Source organism: Bombina bombina, chromosome 6, assembly GCF_027579735.1.
Source record: "Bombina bombina isolate aBomBom1 chromosome 6, aBomBom1.pri, whole genome shotgun sequence".
Taxonomy (NCBI): domain Eukaryota; kingdom Metazoa; phylum Chordata; class Amphibia; order Anura; family Bombinatoridae; genus Bombina; species Bombina bombina.
In genome coordinates, this window is record NC_069504.1 from 717,531,329 (window position 1) to 717,551,871 (window position 20,543).

General features: G+C 33.2%; 1 protein-coding gene across 1 annotated transcript in view; it reads right to left on the reverse strand.

Annotated features, from left to right (window-relative positions):
* The window catches only part of LOC128663533 (LIM/homeobox protein LMX-1.2-like), a 132,033-nt gene extending 115,751 nt beyond the window's left edge, over positions 1 to 16,282 (reverse strand). The window contains exons 1-2 of the mRNA XM_053717906.1: positions 16,225 to 16,282; positions 7,529 to 7,709 (exon numbers count right to left, since the gene is read on the reverse strand). Of these exons, the coding sequence (XP_053573881.1) occupies positions 7,529 to 7,709; positions 16,225 to 16,282 (239 nt within the window). The remainder of the gene's footprint in view (positions 1 to 7,528; positions 7,710 to 16,224) is intronic.
* Positions 16,283 to 20,543: the final 4,261 nt, after the last annotated feature.

Consider the following 20,543-nt stretch of genomic DNA (forward strand, 5'->3'; position numbering starts at 1 on the left):
GATCCCCCTTACCATCCCACCTCCCAAACAGCTCTCTAACCCCCCTCCTAATGGTGTCTGCCATATTAGTTACTGGCAGCTGTCTAGCAGTACCCAGTTTAGATTTATACTTTATTGCTTGTAATTTCTTTATTATTATTTTTTCATTTTTTTCTGTAGTGTAGGGGTCCCCCCACATTCCCCTTCCCTGCGATCAATCACCAAAGTAGGGCGTCCCCACACCGATTCCCCATTTTTCTGTAATGTAGCGTACCTTCCATACCTCTCCATTACAAACTTTATTTTCTGTTGCGTAGGGCCGCCCACTCCATCCCCCTCCACCTGCCTCCCTCCTTCCCTCCAGCACCTCCCACCGGTATTGATGGAGATTGTTACAGTCAGCGACACAGACCATGTCACTGCCTGTAACAATATGGCAATCTGAACTCATATGGTAACAGAACACCGATCATGCTCAGTTACGATATGAGGACAGATTGCCAGCAGGCGCAGCTCAGGAACAGCAGTCTCGGCTGTCATTTTGCAGCCGAGACTGCTGGAGCTTCTTGAAGTTGCAACATATATATACGTTATGCGGTTCATCATATTGGGTCAAGGGGTTAAACCTAGTTCAGGTTGCAAAGTCATTTCTTTTTTTCCAGGGACAACATGTTTTGAAACCTGCAACAAAATACTATGACATTTTCAGTTATGATCAGATTGACAATTCTTGTGAAACATGCAGATGTGACACAAATTCGTTCTTTAGTTTTAATTGCAAAATTTCTCCGATCTATTGTATGAGACATTTTTGACACATCTGATGCAAAATCAACTGAAAGGATGCGTTTATAATTTACCAAAGAGTAAGATGCCTTTAATAGGAACAGATATATTTTTGCAGTTATGGAGAGCTCCATTGGCAACTGCACCTTTAGGTTTATTCTTGCAATTGAAAAGTGGGGTTTATTCATTGAAACCACCACCCATAATGAAAATGCCAATACCTAAAGAGTGTGTATAGATCAGCAAAGATTTAGATAAGGAGGTCTGTACTTCCTGCAGGCTCAGCTTATTTGAAAGGTCATATTCTTGAGAACAGTAGGTCTTGGTTTTAATAAACGGAGCAACTATAAAGTATAAAAATAAGAGGAGCAATTTTCCATATATTTAAAACTCAGTAGAAGGTTATTAGAAGCACATTTTACAGTATAGCTTTTTATAATGTTGAGCGTGTGTATGTGTAATATAAGGAAAGGGACAAGTAATATGTATAATAGTGGATTTTACAAAGTATTGTAACAGTATAAATGTATAAATATAGAAATGTCTTGCTACAATTTTATTGTCATGTTAGATTATCTACTTATATACACCCTATTGCAACCCACTTCTGATATAGAAGTAAGCCATTTGTACCCTTGTCATTTAATATGTCACTGGTTTTGAGTGTGCTAGACAGCAGCCGTGCATTTGGCAAGCATATGTGAACACAAATTACAGGTGCATCAAAGCAGGTTGCATGCACTGTAGGTGTTTAAGGTGGTGATTTAGTTTACTTAAAGGGACACTGTACCCAAAAATTTTCTTTCGTGATTCAGATTAAGCATGAAATTTTAAGCAACTTTCTAATTTACTCCTATTATCAAATTTTCTTAATTCTCTTGGTATCTTTATTTGAAATGCAAGAATGTAAGTTTAGATGCCGGCCCATTTTTGGCGAACAACCTGGGTTGTCCTTGCTGATTGGTGGATAAATTCATCCACCAATAAAAAAGTGCTGTCCAGAGTACTGAAACCAAAAAAAGCTTAGATGCCTTCTTTTTCAAATAATGATAGCAAGAGAACGAAGAAAAATTGATAATTGGAGTAAATTAGAAAGTTGCTTAAAATTGCATGCTCTTTCTGAATTACAAAAGAAAAAAATTGGGTACAGTGTCCCTTTAAACACCTACATAGTCTACTTGAATTTTTTCATTGTTTAAAAAGATAGATAATCCCTTTATAACCCATTACCCAGTTTTGTAGAACCAACACTGTTACAATAATACACTTTTTACCTATGTCATTACCTTGTATCTAAGCCTCTGAAGACTGCCCCCTATTTTCAATTCTTTTGACAGACTTGCATTTTAGCCAATGCATGGGAGTTAGCACAATGTTGTCTATATGGCATACATGAGATGTCAGCCTTCATCAGCTTAGAAATCAATTTGTGCCTACCTAGGTTTAGCTTTCAACAAAGAATACAAAGAAAACAGCAAATTTGATTATAAAAGTACATTTGAAAGTTGTTTAAAATTGCATGCCTTATCTGAATCATGAAAGCTTAATTTTTATTTGATTGTCCCTTTAAACAGATATTCTGATGCAAAAATGATGTGCTTTAATTTGTTAGTGCACATACTAGTTTACTAAACCTAGATAACTATTACCTAGTTTCCTAACTGTTGTAAAATGGTGGTAACATAAAACATATCCATAGAATTTAATGGGACATGAAACCCAAAATCTTTCATGTTTACTTTGCAATTTCCAGTTTACTTTTTTTATAATCGAATATGCTTCATTCCCTTGGTTTCCTTTTTTTTAATAATCATACCTAGGTAGGCTCAAAAGCAGCAATATACCACTGGGAGATAGCTGCTTATTAGTGGCTGCCCATATATGCCGCTTGACATGTGTTCAGCTAGCTCTCAGTAGCATTTTGCTGCTCCTTTGACAAAGGATACCAAGAAAATGAAGCAAATGTGATAATATAGGTAAATGGAAAGATTGTTTAAAGTTGTATGTTCTATTTGAATCACAAAAGAAAAACTTTGAGTTGTATGTTACTTTGATTGAGATACTGATACCACCAGTTTACACACTTTACATTTACAACAGCAATGCTAACTCAGTAACAAATGGGTAACACACATGAAGATTCCCACTCGAGAGCTGCTAGCATTGCAGCAGGAAACCACTGGTCAGTTGCCTTTAAATGATTGGCTCTCTGGTAGTTTCCTGCTCAGCAGCTGCAGTGCTTGCACTAATTTATCTTTGAAAACAGTTAGTTAGGATCAGTTATACAAATGTTGCATGCTGTAACAAATTAGAGCAGATCAGTAGCAGACCTACTCAAAAGAAGGCCCTGGTGCAGCAATTTGTTGGGGTCCTACCAAAGGTAACTCAGTAGTAAGCAATAGTAATAATATACCTGCTGCTCTGTATAATGATTTTGAGGATAGACAGAGAAGATAGACCTGCAACCTGCGCTAACAAAAGGCTCCCCTGTATTAGGATTGTACACATATTGCACATTCCTATGTATAGAATGGTTATTATGGACCCCCAGCCCTTGGGCCCTGGTGCCACTGCACCTACTGCACCAATGGTAGCTCCGCCCCTAGAGCATATCATTTTTAATCAGAATGTTCTTTTAATAATAAATTTGAAAAGATGCACATTTAGTCAAAGGGGCATTAAACACTAAATACCCTTCATGCACCTCCCTCTAATTATGGGTGCCACTATATTGGAACGTAGGTTATACTGCAGGTATTTGAAAGGAGTTACTGCAAAAACATCAGCACTGGAATGCAACAAAAGGTCAATTTCAATATGGCAGCACCCGTGACTAGCAGGAGGTGGGAATAACCTCAATATTGTGCAAATAAAATGTATTTAGTGTTTAATGTTCCTTTAAGCATATACATTTGTACAAATGAAGAAATAATTCTAACAGTCATTACAATAAGACTACAAAAAATACATAATAATAATGTCCATTTAATTTGCAGAGATCTCTCCAGCAGTCAAATGCAGGGTTAATAATATGTAATATGAACTTGAAAATCTGGAAAGAAACAGTTAATGATTCACTAATGATAATTATTATTTCATTGAGTTTTACTCTGATATGGGCTTCTCATGTTCACAGTTCACAGCCTGTGATAAGCATTTGATCAGTCTTCCAAGACGAAAAAAGTATATGCAAACAACAGAAGTAAAATTCAGCCTTCTGTGGTGTATAGAAGATAGTGCATAATTCCATATCTCTGGTACTCAGGTGGTTATTGTATATTTTTTCTCTTCCCCACACACCACCCTCTGGGAAAAAAAGGGTTTCAATTGTATAGATAAAAAAAATGAAGCTCAAAAAAAGTAATGAATCTAATATCTTAATGAAAATACTTGCAGCAACATCACAACTCATCAAAGCACAATCAATGGAGCCCCATCTATTATGTAAACTGTTAAATGGACATGGGCTTTCTATGGGCTTTAAAGGGGCTGGACTTCAAGATTGTCAACTGACACACATGTTGATTGGATGTTCACTGGAATTGTCATAAAAAAAAAAGAGTTCATCCATGTGGGCATAACATTGTAATAGAAGCATTACTATATATCCTCATTTAAACGCGTAAGGACACGCCCCCTTTGTTCCTCCATTGCACTGTGTGTATGTGTCTGTTCATGTATCAGCTGGATTAAACCTCCGTTTTTTGATGATATTGAGTTTGCTGTCTTTTCTCTTTCTACATATCCTCATTTAACCCTTTCACAGATGGATTTAAAAAAAAAAAAAGTACACATATACTTTTTTTAATGGCAAAGATTACATTTATGGTATGTGATTATTTAAAGTTTACCATCACTTTAATGTTTTAAATGGGGCTTATTTGTCCTTTTTACTTTGGTTGACAAACATATTTTAATTAAACTCTTGCCCCTCACCTATCAAAGGAGAAAGACAAACATTCCAAACTCTGTGAAAACCACTGTGATGTTATTATATTCCTTAATCTTTTAACACAGGTGATAGGCTTACGCATTGCAAATGGTGTATACCCCTGTAATATAATTTTATCAAATGTTCCACATGTTATAAGTCAGGTAAAAGAGATGAGGCCTTTAAAGGAATGCTTTGGTTGCACAAAATCCTGTCTTTAATATTGCCAAAGAGATTTTGAAAATTGTACAGTTTGTGCAATCTTATGACATCATTGATAAGGATACAGCTAAATTCTTGGTAGTGCAGAACCCAATAACACCAGTGTTCTACACACTACCTAAGATTCATAAGTCATTTACTAACCCTCCCGACCGCCCTATTGTGGCAGGTACCAATTCTATTTTTTCACACATAGCTGTGTTCCTGGATAAAATTTTGCGCCCACATGTGGAACAGTCTAATACCTTCATTAGGGATACAGGTGACTTTCTGGGGAAATTACAGAATTTGCAAATGTTCACTGATAAGTTTATACTTTTTACCCTAGACGTCACCATCCTTTACACACGAGAGTGGGTTAGGGGCTGTTAGATCTCTACTATATTCCTGTGGCTTATATAGTGAAGGACAGATATATTTTCTTCTGCAACTTTTATAGATTGTTCTGTATAACAATTACTTTCTTTTTGAGGATTCTTTTTTTTTACAGTTAAAGGGAACTGCCATGGGTTCCAATGTCGCACCCAAGTATGCCAACATTTATATGAATTCCTTTGAGGAAAAATTTGTTTTTGAGAATATGTTGTTTCGTCGGTGTGGCCTCACTTAGTGGCACTAAATCGATGACATTTTTGGTGTGTGGGTAGGCGACATTGGAACCCTGGCTAGTTTTGTTGATGAATTGAAAGGGTCCACTAATCATATAAAGTTCAAATTGACATGGAGGGAAACCAAAATAGACTTTTTAGATGTGTCTGTGATCAAGAAAGGGGCTGGGTTTTGTACGGATATATTTTGTAAAGAGACGGACCGTAACAGCCTGCTTAGGTATGACAGTGCCCTCCCTCAGTCTCTTATTAAGTCCTTGCACCGTAGTCAGCTTCTTAGGGTAAGAAAGATTGTTTCAGAGGAGGACACTGTACTCCAAAGATTAGATGAAATGGGCCACACATTTTCAGAGAGGGGTTACCCACAGGACCTGATAGAACAGGTCACTACTGAAGTCAGGTCTATCCAAAGAAAGGATCTGTTGGGCCGGAGAAAGGTGAAGAAAAATGACAAGAGGTTAACCTTTATTTCAGAACAACTTAGGTTGTTTCCCCTGTCTTGGGTGTGTAAATTGCGGTAAATTGCGGTTCGGTCATTAAGGGACGCATCAACTTACTGGATATAAATTTAAACATAATGCACATTACACCTGTTTATCCTCTTATGTTATTGACTTAATTAAATGCCCCTAGACGTATTAAAGACCGTATAAGTGAACATAAGAACAATATAAGGTGTAATGTCGTTACTGCTCCTGTAGCTGCCCACTTTTTACAGGCTGGGCACCAAATCAATCAAATGCATTTCCAGGTTATAGAAAAGGTCGACACCCCTAAACGAGGAGGCAATAGAGATTTACTGTTAAAGCAACGTGAGGTGTATTGGATATTTAGGCTTGATACCATGGAGCCTAAGGGAATGAACAAGGAAATTAATTGGTCAGTCTTTTACTAAAGATATTGATAGATCCATTCTAAGTCACATATTGGGGAATTAAATAAATCCCTTTGGCTGCTTAAAATTAAAATTGGATATACTCACTTGGTTGTATTACATTAGCTATGATGTTTGGCAACATTGTTTTTAATTGATTGTTTTTTATTATTGTATTCAACTTCTGTGTTTGGTAATTGGATTTTATATACTATTTGCCCCATATTGAAATCAATCAAAAAAGTTGGTATCAAGTAATGATGATCATTGAGTAATTGAGAGTGTTATAAATTAGGGCATTGTATGACATACTAGCATCACATGATTAAGGGGAACACCCCGAAACGTTGTGTTTGTCGTTGATCCCCATGCTTCAATAATACAGGGATTTTAGTTAAGGTAATGGATACAACCTCTCTGTAGTTTGTTATAAAGGAATAGTCTAGTCAAAATTAAACTTTCATGATTCAGATACAGCAGGTAATTTTAAGCAACTTTCTAATTTACTAATATTATCTATTTTTCTTTGTTCACTTGCTATCTTTATTTGAAGAAGCAAAATGTCAGCTGGGGAGCCGACCCATTTTTAGTTCCGTCCCTGGGTAACGCTTGCTAATTGGTGTCTAAATGTAGCCACCAAACAGCAAGCACTACCCAAGTACTGAACCAAAAATGGGCCATCTCCTGAGTTTACATTTTTGCTTTTTCAAATAAAGTTACCCTACTTTTGACTAGACTATTCCTTTAAACACATTCAGTCTCCTGGGATTGGTTAATTGGATCATCCATAAGCTTTATTAACCTACGATGTCATATAACAATATCCCAAAACATGTATTGTCAATGATAAGGGTCTTTTTCCAAAGTGAAATTCCCTATCACCATAAAATTTTTATCAACTAGTATTGTACTTGAAAGAAATTCTCTAGATTTCCACAAGAGAAAAATGAAAATATTTAGAGCCATGAAATCTAGCTCAAAGGTATATTTGCTGCTAGAAGATATAAAATTATTTGTTTTGCTTTGTTGGGCATCATGGAATACACATTACATTCAAAATGGAATCAGTTACATTAATATGAGTTATAATTTTAAATTCAATTCTTAAAATGTAAACACCAAACCTACTTTTCGTAATCATCCTTGCAGTAAAGCTGGCGGTTTCTATAGTAGCAGGTTTCAGTGAGGCTTTGCAGACATGCCGCACACTTCACACAACACTCATGCCACGATCTTTCATTTACTCTTAACAGGAAGCGATCTGAGATGGCATTACCACACCCTGCACATATTTCATTCATTTTGGCATCTGAAATAATAAGAAAGCATGATTATATTCTTGACATGATTATATTAATTAAATCTGTAGTTGAGAAACATTGACTTTGGTAAAACATTATTAATGTATAATCACCAGGGAATGAAAAGATAAGGACAGGGCTGGATTGGCCTACCAGGATACCAGGAGATTTCCTGGTGGGCTGCAGCAGCTGGGGTTGGAAAAATACAATTTAAAGGGGTGATTAACGGATGCAATTGGGTTGTAGTGTGCCTAAATACCATAAATCTGACACTTTTTATTTAATACAAATTTATATAAATTAATTCTGAAAAAAATATTTGGGAAGGAGTATCCCAGTAATCCCCTTTGAGAAAAATGGTGCATGTGCATTCTACCGACTTAACAGAAGATATGACTAGTTCGGCCCTGGATAAGGGGTTAACATTGGTTTTATGTCTTCACCAAAATTGCTTGCAGTAAATGTTATCATTTCAATGAAATTGAAAATATATTCTCTAGAAACAAACCTAATAAATCAGAAGATATATCCCACAATCCTTCATATACATCAGACCCATAGAGACAGAACAGAAATGAGACATCATATTGTTGCAAAACGTAGAGGTATATTATTAAAATGTCACTAAATGTTACATTTATCTCTACAGAGCTAAAATACAGGCAGTTATATAAGGCAGTTGGATTATACAAGAATGTACCGGTTGCCCTGACTATTTTTATTCTCTTTTGCAAGCAAGAGGTAGAGCCATTTAGAAGCTGTACTGTCGGCCTATAGAAATAATCCAACCTCAGGTTTAAAATAAAGGTGCCTAGGTAGTGTAAGGAAAGATTAGAATATAAGGTACTACCTTCTTCATTTTACCTAGATAATCTTACAACAATTAAAAAAAAAATCATTATTTTACACAAACAAACAATAGATCACACTTAATGTAGATCTTCAATGACAGAAGGCTACTGGTCATAATTTCCATATCTTGGTGCATTTTCCTAGCACTTACCAACAAATTGATATTCACCTACAAGAAAAAAAATCAATTCAAATCCTATTATCAGGTGGGTATAAGACCACTCTGCTTTCTGTTGATATGCTTTTATAAAAGGATTTACATGTAAGGAAGGAATGCTTGGTGACTGCTCTCCGACGTAGTAACAGTCACCAATGAATAACTACCACATTAGTAAATACAAGTGCAAAAACAACAGGAAAACAACAGATCATGTTGAAAGAACAAATTAGTTTATTTGGCAATCCACAATGAATACATCATACAAAAATATAATCTACATAATTACCACTTGATTTAATCTGTGCTGAGAACATAAAACAGGGGAAGTAGACACTTAATACATTTGCAAAACAAAGTCCAACCTCAAGCAGAATCTGAAACCTCAATCAGATGCAAGGCCTTACATTTTTTTTAAGGATGGAAGAAAATCCCTCCATATGGTAATATACTGCATAATCTCCTGGTTGCCGTATTTATTTACCTGATAACTGAGATTTGCCATCAACTCTCATCAGTTTTATAGTTGACATTCCAGAAGGCTGTGCTATGAGAAATTTAATTTTGTTAAGGCTTTATTCTCTTGAAAGGAGAGGGGTGGAGGTTGGTCAGCACCCCACGCACTTATCCCTTTATGCAGACGACTTGCTACTCTACATTCAAAACCCAGGTATACTTCACCTAACAATTTAATGCCTCTGAGAGGCTATGATGTTTTGGAGATGAGGTGTTTCTTTACACTGTAGGATCAGTCTGGCTTCTTTCAGGTGCAAACTTTGAATGCCTCCCTGAATGCCTTCCCTGAATGCCTCCCTGAAGTTTGATGTTGGACTCATATTGTCTAAAATAATTTCCTGTCTCATACTTCAGACCTGTTGAAGGGCAATACATATCTATTGTATGACCAAAGAAAAAAATATTCTGCAAAATCTCTCTTGTGTTTGAGATCTCCAATTTGGGGAGGAAAGGGAATCTAATGGTTTAGAATACTTGTAGAAGTGACAGTAGGACCTTTTTAGTTCTATTATTCTGGGAAAGAAACATGCACTTTCTTCTTGGGCATTTGAAAATCATAAAGTCATTGTGTTGTCAAAATATATATCTTTATAAACTGCATCTGAGGCCAAAGTATTCTAATGACACTGCCACTTTTCACAACCCCTTAACATTAAATGGACCTGAGCGGACCGTACACTCATAGAAAAACTAAATGCCAAGGGGCCATTAAATGACTTTGCCCATATGGAGGAATTATAGAGTTTATCAGCTATCCTTTATTAAAGGGTCATGAAACCCATTTTTTTTTGTTTCATGGCTCAGATAGAACATAAAAATGTGCTTCTTTCTCTTGGTATCCTTTATTGAATGAAACTACTTGGAGCTAGCTGAACACATTTGGTGAGCCAAACAGCCATTCTTCAGAGAGGGCTAGTGAAAAATAGATGTTTTCTTTTAAAAAAAAATTGACAGTAACAATACTCACTGTATTAACTGCATTCATTTTCTTTATCTAAGCTTTTTTTTAGGTTTGTTGAAGCTATTACAACCACCTTTAGTAGTTAGTTCCACAGCTTGACTCTCGTTACTGGGAAGAACCCTTTTATTTGCTTTAAATTAAAATCGTATCTCCTTATACTTTTAAATAATGACTTATTATTATTTATTTTGAATGGAAAATGTATTTGAATCTTAGACCAAGAGGGTGGATTCAGTTTACCAGCTGGGTCAGGCGTGCAATTAACAATCAGCCTGTGTGAGGCTCAGTAATGGTTATAATACAGAACTGAGCTAGCATACATGTACAAAGAATACCAGCATTTTGTGTACATTATATGTTGCAATACTTTCATGTTCTAGCTCAATCTAATATCTACAAGCACCATCTTAAAAAAACACAAAAAAAAAAAACACATTGTGTATTATTACTATATCCAAATTTGAATTTCCCTCAAGTGGGTTGAACCATTTTCAAATCTCAAAAGTTACTTCTCATTCTTTTTTTATCGTCTCATGTGCAGGATAAAAAATGTTCATATTTTTTTAAAACAGTATTCTGCTCAAATTACTCTTACTAACTTAAAGGTACAGTCAAGTCCAAAAAAACTTTCATGATTCAAACAGGGCATGTAATTTTAAACATTTTTCCAATTTACTTTTATAACCAATTTTGCTTTGTTCTCTTGGTATTCTTAGTTGAAAGCTAAACCTAGGAGGTTCATATGCTAATTTCTTAGATCTTGAAGGCCGCCTCTAATCTAAATGCATTTTGACAGTTTTTCACCTCTAGAGGGCGTTAGTTCATGTGTTTTATTTAGATAACATTGAGCTCATGCACGTGAATTTACTGAGGAGTGAGCACTGATTGGCTAAAATGCAAGTCTGTCAAAAGAACTGAAATAAGGGGGCAGTCTGCAGAGGCTTAGATACCAGGTAATTACAGAGGTAATATGTGTATTAATATAACAGTGTTTGTTATGCAAAACTGGGGAATGGATAATTAAGGGATTATCTATCTTTTAAAACAACAAAAAGTCTGGTGTTGACTGTCCCTTTAATTTTTTCTCCTGCATCCAATTTTTAAACTTATCTGTTTACAGCAGGAAATTTGTGTATGTGAGTTTGTATCTTTTTTTATCTTGAAGTTCATCTCTGGCGCTCCTTCAAAGTTAAGTGATGAAGCATTTGAAATGTGGAGGCAGAGAGACTGTTCATCCCATGTACACACAGCTAAACATGACCTTCATAAAAATAAATCCTGTGCAAATATAACTGGAGTATATATTCAACTCTGTTGCCTCCAAACTATTAACCCGTTGTAGCAATAGAGAGTCATAATGGTTCATATAATTCCTACCTAGAACAAAAATGACATCCTTATAGTGATACTTTTCTACTGCTAAAATGGAAATTGTTATAAAAAATGTTCTATTATGGATAAGATAGTGCAGCATATACATATATTTAACGATATAGGGTCAGATTACAAGTGGCTCACTATTTAGTGCTTTAGCTCGTGCACAAACACCACTGGAAGTGAACTTTAATTACAATTTGAAAGTAAATTGTTTGCGCACAAGCGTAAGTGCTCTAACTTCAGGACTTCCGATGTTGCCACAGTGCTAACTTCTTCTCCCCTATGACTTTAATAGAGCTGGGCTATAAAAAAAAAAGCCAAAAACTTATCGCTCGCAATGCCAAACCTACACCGCATTAGACCTACAGCACTAAACCGAAGGTAGTTATGCATATTTTACATTCCAATGTTCTCAATATAGAAGAAAATGTTCTTTTTATTTTTGAAATATATATATATTTATAATTATATAAAATATATTTAATATATCTATACCTATATACATTTTTAAAGGTATAGATATATAGGAATATAATATATTAAGAAATACTAAGAACATTTTCTAGTATGTGAAGGACATTGGAATGTAAAATATTTATAGTTAATACACAGTAAAACACATTATAACATTTTAAAATGTAATTAAAATGATTTTTCATGTTTTAAGGTATTTGAGTAAATTGGTCTCTAAAGTGTATTGTGTATATATGTTTTTATATATGTATATATGTATAAATACATAAATACACATGTATACACACACACACACATAAATATATATATATATATATATACAGTATATATATATATATATATATATATACACACACACATATATATATATATATATATATATATACATACATACATACATACACACACATATTTTGACATATATATTCAGTATCAGTACTGTCTTAGGCCACAATTCTATTTGTTGTTTTAGCAAAGTTTTAATGACCATCCATATTTATTTTTCGATCTCTTTATTAGGATACAAACAGAAATATAAATATAAAATAAAAAAAATCACAGTTTTCAGAACAAAATGTCTTCTTCAGGCAAAATTCAGTATTTAGTGTGACCTCCCTTGGCACTAAGCACATATTGAACTCTTTTGCAGAGACTGTCCTGAAGTTTTTTTTAAGTAATCTTCTGGTATATTATACCAGGCTTGTTTCAGCACTTCCCAGAGTTCTTCTTTAGATTTAGGTTGTCTTTTATTTCTTTTCTCTGTCCAGGTGATCCCATACTTCCACTATAATATTCAGGTCTGGACTCTGTGGAGGCCAGTCCATGACTGTCAGTATTTTTTCAGCAGTTTTTCTCTCCAAATAATATTTCACTGCATTGGCAGTGTGCTTGGGATTGCTATCATGCTGAAAAAAAAACATTCCCAATCAGGTGCTTCCAGAAGAATGGCATGATGAATTTAAAACCTGTCTGTACTTTTCAGCATTCATGATCCCATCAATTCGGACAATATCGCCAACACCACTGGCAGAAATGCAGCCCCAAACCAGGACAGACCCTCTACCATGTTTCACTGAAGGCCACAAGCACTCATTCTTCCATCTCTCTCCAACTCTTCTTCTCACATATTGTCGACGATTGGACCCAATGCTTTTTCAAATTTAGATTTGTCACTCCATAATACTCTTTTCCACTGATCTTCATTCCAATATTTGTGAGCTTTAGCTTATTTTAGCCTTTTCACTCTGTTCCCCTTATAAAAAAGGTGGTTTATTTGTTGCTACCTGTTCACAAAGACCATTCCTGATCAAGCTTCTTCAGACTGTAGAATGGTCAACTCGGCATCCCGATGAAGCTGCTAGATGCTGAGCCAGGTCCTTGTTGGACTTCTTCTGGTCTCTCAAATGAGAAACTTCTCATCAAATTTACAAAGTTTTTTTTACCTCTCCTGATTCTTCAAATTTCTTTATAACAGCTTGAGTACCACATCTTGAGTATCCAGTTTGTTTGCGGATTTCCCTTTGACAGTGGCCTTGCTGATGCAAAAGTATGATTTCATGTCTGTCAAATTCTCTGATCTTTGGCATTTTGAATGGAATGATGTGATTGAAAGTTGGTTTTATTAGCAAGCTTCCAATGAATTAAACTCATACCACATGTGTATGTAATGCTCAAGCATGTCTTGCACAAACCTGGTGTAATAGACCTTTTTCACAGCAGTCATTTTGACATAAAATAGTAGGACAAATACAGGTATTAGCAATGTTATTAATTAGGATTCCATTACATTTAGGTTTACGAGAGCCAGATTCCTGCCATTTTTTTAAGTGTAAGGGGAGGTCACACTTAATACTGGGCACTTTAGCCTATAGAAGTTGTATTTTATGATTTTGTTTTCTGTTTTTTTAATACTGCATACAAATATCCTGTATTTTTTGGTTTATTCTAATAAAGAGAAATAATTACATATGGTCATTATACCATTGCTAAAACAACAAATCTAATAGTGGCCTAAGACTTTTGCATAGTACTATATATACAACAAACACGTTTACTTTCAACTTGTAATATGTGCGTAAGTTAGCATGGTCTCGATATTGCTTATAGCGCGCCAATTGTAATCTGGCCCATTTTGACTAAAAAAGTAAAAGCTCTTAAAATGTAAACTGAATCTAATACTATAGTGTTGGTTTTGTACTTCCTAAAATTGCCTCTGTGTTACTGGTGGAGAGGGATGTGACCTTCAAGTGTGAACCCCCCCCCCAAAAAACCCCCGCCTTTGCTTAATCAGCAAAGGAGAACTATTTTTTTTTTTAAAAAACACAATAACTGAACGCATTTTGTTGTACCCTTTTTTAGACAAAAAAAAGTTGACTATAATTTCCCTATAAAATATTTTTTTCTCAGGAATGTCAGTACAGAAGATATACCTAATTTTACACTGATTAATTTTACATTTATTCACAATTACAGCATTGGCATCACAAAACCACAAGTGGGGCATGAGAATTTACATATTTCTCTTGTAAAGGATAAATTACAATTAATATATAATTATCTGAAACTTTGTGATACGATTATTAAGAATTTTTGTTTTTTTATGTGAATTGAAAAGACTTTGCACTTAAAGGGACAGTATTCCGCAAGTTTTTGTATTGAGAGATATAGCCTATTTATTTTTTTATATTTACAGTGTTAAAACTTATATAGTAATTTTGAGAGAGGCCTGGAATGTAACTCACTGACTTTTCGCTCACTTATATTACGTACATAGTAAATATTACATATGTAGGTTCATTTCACAGTGAGTCTTTTGGCAACTGTTCCTTTAGAAAGACAGTTTGATATCTAAATGTATGTAATTTAGAATACCCTTAAAGAACACAAAGAGGCCTATTTAACAAAAGTCTGATAGTGCGGATCAGGTCCGACAGACCTCGCTGAATGCAGAGAGCAATACGCTCTCCGTATTCAGCATTGCACCAGCAGCTCTTGTGCAACACCGCCCCCTGCAGATTCACGGCCAATCGGCTGCCTGCAGGGGGGTGTCAATCAACTCAATCGGGTTGAATTGTAGCGATCTCTGTCCGCCTCCTCAGATCAGGTCGGACAGATTATGGAACAGCGGTCTTTAAACCGCTGCTCCATAACTTGTGTTTCTGGCGAGTCTGAAGGCTCGCCAGAAACACGGGGCGTCAAGCTCCATACGGAGCTTGATAGATATGCCCCAAGAGGTGGTTATTCCTTGTTGCAGCAAAACAATGGTATTTTAAAATACATTACAGTTTCTTTAAACAAATATCTGATCCCTGTAAACTGACTTTTGCTTTCATGCCTGCACATCCATCCAAACAGCTGCGGAAGTTGTCCTTATGGAGCATATATACTGAGATATAAATTATGTACAAAATTAGGGTTACTATACTGCCCCTTTAAAAGAGGCCCCTTATAAAAAACTATAATAAAGTTGCCTTTTAAAGAATCAGCTTCAAAATGTTCCATTATAAGAACCCTGACTTATGTATTTTTCATAAGGATCATACTTTAAAGCAGCAATATGGCAACCCTAATAAATGTGCATTTTAATGAAAGTATCATATTTAATTTAGATGCTATTTACTAAAAATATTTTAAGAAAACTCCACTTCAATTTAATAATTTGTAATTGTTTTGTATATTTTGTACTGGTAATAGCAGATTTTACTTTGGCCAGACTACTTAGAGTACCAGTAGAAACAATGTTTTAGGGGACAGCAAATATTTGTAAAAAAAATAATAATTATTATTTATATGTTTAAAGGTTCAATGTATGAAGAAATTTTCTGAATATCTTCAACATTTGTTTGATAAAACTGGGTAGCCTAGACAGGTATAGCTCCAATATTTTTACATGTGGGTTCTAATTTTCTTACAGTATTTAAAACCTTTGCTTGGCTCCTATATCTATATTGCTGGCTACGTCCTGAGTTTGATATACATTTTTCACTCCCTGGACTACAATATATTTAATGGTTATAACAGTCTGATCTTTCTGAACTATTGTATTTTATGCATTTAACACATTAATGAGTTAGAAACATGCAGAGTTATTACATCTGTTTTGTTTGGCACCCTATGATAATCCTATTCTTTGTTACGCCTTCCCTAAATGGAAAAGGAATGTCAGAAATAAGTATTAATTACTAACCGAAACCAATGAACGGAGAGTGTTCTCGACATGACGAAGGGGTATCTTCTGTCTTCATTTTGATATGAAACCTTAACCTGAAAAAGACCAAACCATTATGGACAAACGAAGAATCCAAAAGTCATAAGATTATTCATAAATATTTTATAAAGCAAAGTTGTATAACATTGTTTGAAATTGTCAGGGATAGCTGCTAGCAATAATAATTAAAAAAAAAAATAATGCTCAATATTTTCTTTAACATGTTGAAGAGGAACATTTAAGAGATATAGTATTTGTAACAAATTTATACCAATATATTGAAAAAGCATCAACATCCCTAGCTCTTTGAGTACATTCTCAAAGATGTGATATTTTTTGACTATGTAAAGAATGTGCTTTGTGGATAGTGGTCATGCAATTTGGAAAAGTTAGCTATCTGATCCAAAGTCCTGGAGGTGACATATCATTAGTAAATTGTTAAAAGGTAGAACCATTTAACGTACCAATGACAAGTTCTCATATCTACTCTCATTTCTATTTCTATTAGAAAATGATAATTACTCATTATAGATAATTTGGCAAAATTGTGTCAATTTAAATGTAATATATCTTACAGCTTATACAGAAATACACCGTTGGTCTTTCTAATGTGCTAAAAAAAACACATAAGAATTGTAAAATTTACAAAATGTTTTTAAAATTAAAATATGATAACACAGACAGTTAAATAATTACTTAATACATTATTTACAGTTATATTTTTGCAGCATAAATAATATTAATGATCCATGTAAATATATATATAAAAAATTAGTTTTTAATGATAATTTTTGCAATTTGGTGTTCTACTACAGATTTTTTTTGTTATTATTGTAAAATGTAAACTAATATACTTCACTACACTTAGGACACAGTTTTGTGTTAAAAAGAAAAAAAAAAGCGTGAAAACCTTACATTCTATTGTTTTCTAATGTTAGTCATAAAGAGTAACCTTTTGGAAAAAGGGTGCCATGAATTATTTAACTACCTTTTTAATAAGTAAGTTATTAATACATATTACAGAGAGAAATGATTATCATATATTAATTTACTCAGTCAATAAAGTATTATCAAGGGAATGTATCCTTTAAATATATTTAAATATTTATTTATTTAAAAATATCACAGATAGAGAAATGAAGGTTTAACCCTTGGAAAATGTTTTGGCATAAGACTATTTTTCCAAGCATAATACTAAATATTTTAAATTTCAATTGATTATATATTTTTTTAGTTTTTATTAATGTATACATACATACACAGTCTCTTGCACAAACACACACAAACATATGTATATATAATACATCAAAAAACTGAAACAATTTTAAGAATAAAGATTATTACACCAATTTTTATAACATTTGAAAATATCCATTACATAATTATTATACAATTATTATAGTGCAAAAACATGTTCTGTATTCTTACAAATTGAGCAGAACTAATAATACAAAGATAAATCTCCTTAAAATGTCAAATAGTTAATATTAAAAAAAAGTAAGAAACAAGTAACTATTATCACATTATTATATTATTAGTTATATGGAAAGATTAAACCCATTTTTAAGATACTTTAAATAGAGACATATATTACACCCCCACATTGTAGTCACGATGCTACTGAAAAATAATACACAATTAAAGGTAAAAAGCAGGTATAGATGTAAAAATATATCATTTAGAAAATAAACAATTGACTGAAATGGACCAAGACCAATGAAAATGTTATAGCATACCAACTACATATTTTTAGCAGTCTGGCAAAGAGTTTTATATAAATACATGCAGAATAACTGAACACATTAAAAACAAGGGGTGAAATTCCAGGTGTCATTTTCCATTGATTTCAAGCCTTTATACGGATAGATAGATATTTAGATAGATAGATAGACAGATAGATAGAAATAAGACAGATATTTTCTCAATCCAGTTATATGCCAAGAGAAATATTGTAGCATTTATCTACAAGGCTTGAGAGTTCATAGTCCAAATATCCCAAACAAATAAGGAAAAATATAGGTAATGTATAAAACTCTGTAATTACTCAGATTTAACCCTCTAACCAGTTAGATATTAAAGCCAAAAAGGACTCCTTCCTATAAAAAAAAAAACTAAACAAATAAATCAGGGTAAACATGCTACTGAGAATATCTGTTATTTAACAAAAAAAAAATGGTGATCAGCAAGCAGTATTTAAAAAAAATGAATTAGTTAACATGTATAAGATCAGCAAGATGGCCTGGTTGTAAATAATAAATTCACAATTATAAAAAGAAATCACATATGCAATCTATTCTATAACATGGGTAACAAATGCAATAACAGACGTGACATACATTTTTGAGTTGTAAGAACTAGTGAGTGCTGCAGTCTGACAACTTTATAGGCTGAACTGAAACTTTTACTGAATTGTAGGGTGCTAGTAATTAGTGAAGGCAAACTTAAGACTTTGAGGGATTGATTGTGCTTCCCTGTGGATCTTTTTAATACCAATGTATAGTGCCTTAAAACCTATTTTTATACTGTTTTAATGTACAAGGACAGGTGTAAGTTCTTCTAATAAAAAAAAAGTCTAATTCTTGCTAAAATAGAACAACTTTAATTGTTTGCGATTTTTAAAGCACACTGACGTTGTTTAAACTGGTGACCCCAATTTTTAATTTATATTATTACTTATACCTTATTTCTAAAGTATCAACATATATTGCAGCATTATAAAGGGATACATTACGTATCTGAGATAATACATATTTCAACAATGTGAAACAAAAAAAGCAAGAGAACCTTTCCTTTATTTGACAGACTAAATGCATTTTTTAACCAAAGTGCATCACATGTAGAAATGCTCCTAAACATTTAAACAATATACAGATAAATACACAATGTAGCAAGCTATATACAGATATGTATTTATTTTTTGTATCTAAAACAATTTATCCTAACATCAATCTGGTGTAAAATACACATTGTGCTCTTGAGGTCCAATAGGAAATTAACTGTCATCTACTTATAGAAAAAATGTGTTTAGGAAGGTGCGAGATTCCCTAAATATCACGTTATATATAAATATATATAAGCATTACTAAAATTACTAAAAAAATAATAATCTAAACACATGTAATCTATTTTTTTTTTTTTATGTTTGCTTAACAGAAAACATGTTTTCTTTTTAACAGGTGAAACATTACCTTACCTAACATATATTCCCTTTAATATCAGAGAATTGTCCTTGGTTATAAAATAAAATCAATACGCTTCTGTAATTCAATTTTATGTGTATAATGAGATGGAGTATGAAAAGTTTATATTGTGTTCTAATATTAAGCTTACATTAAAAATATAAAATTATAATACATTGACTCCTGAAAAAGTATTAATATTATGAAAAAACAAGATATGTTTTTATATATATATGTTTATATATATATATATATATATTTTTTTTTTCTATCATTCATTACATGATTCATTTGTCTGGTTAATATGAAACAAAACAACTAAATTTATAATGATAAATTCATGTAGATAGAATTGTTTTAATTAAACAAATTTAACATCTTACATTACAATGAGATGTTTTTCTCTTTGTTTTGCAGGCTTTAATAAGCAGGCTGTCTTATATTTGTCTCGGCAATATTGTCATTATTAAGATAAAATACAAATCATTTGCAATATTATGCTATTATTAGTTATAATAACAGTGACATTTGCAAATAATTATACTTTATATACAGTATCGTATGCAAAGCAATATACAATGTTTGAAAATCTTTTTTTTAGGGGAGATGATATCAGCTACAGAAGGAAATTAAGCATGGAATCCATTTAATATTGAGAACAACAGAGTTACTGGAATTATGTGTTACTTTAAAAAGAATAAAGTTCCAAAACGATCTGTTCCATGTATGTCATTCAGAAACCTTAAAACAGCTGTGATATACATTTTTATTCAGGGTCACCCTCCTACACACATCAGCTGTTGTTATAAGTTTTAACTGGATTTGTTTTTGCTCAGATAGTGAAATTTCACAGATCATCAAAAAACCCTCACACACACCTGAACTGTCACACACAACTACAGCTGTTTGTAAAAATATTATAACTTCAAATCCTCTATAAAACTGTAATAAATCTACAAGAGAAATATTTTAAGTTTTTTTTTATCATTGATGGTTGATTTAGTTTCCACTCTTAAAATTCTAATATTTATTGGAAAAAAAATGATAATGAGATAATTAATAAATACAATTAAAAAATTGTTATAATACATTTGATAAAAGTGATAAAGGAACAAAATA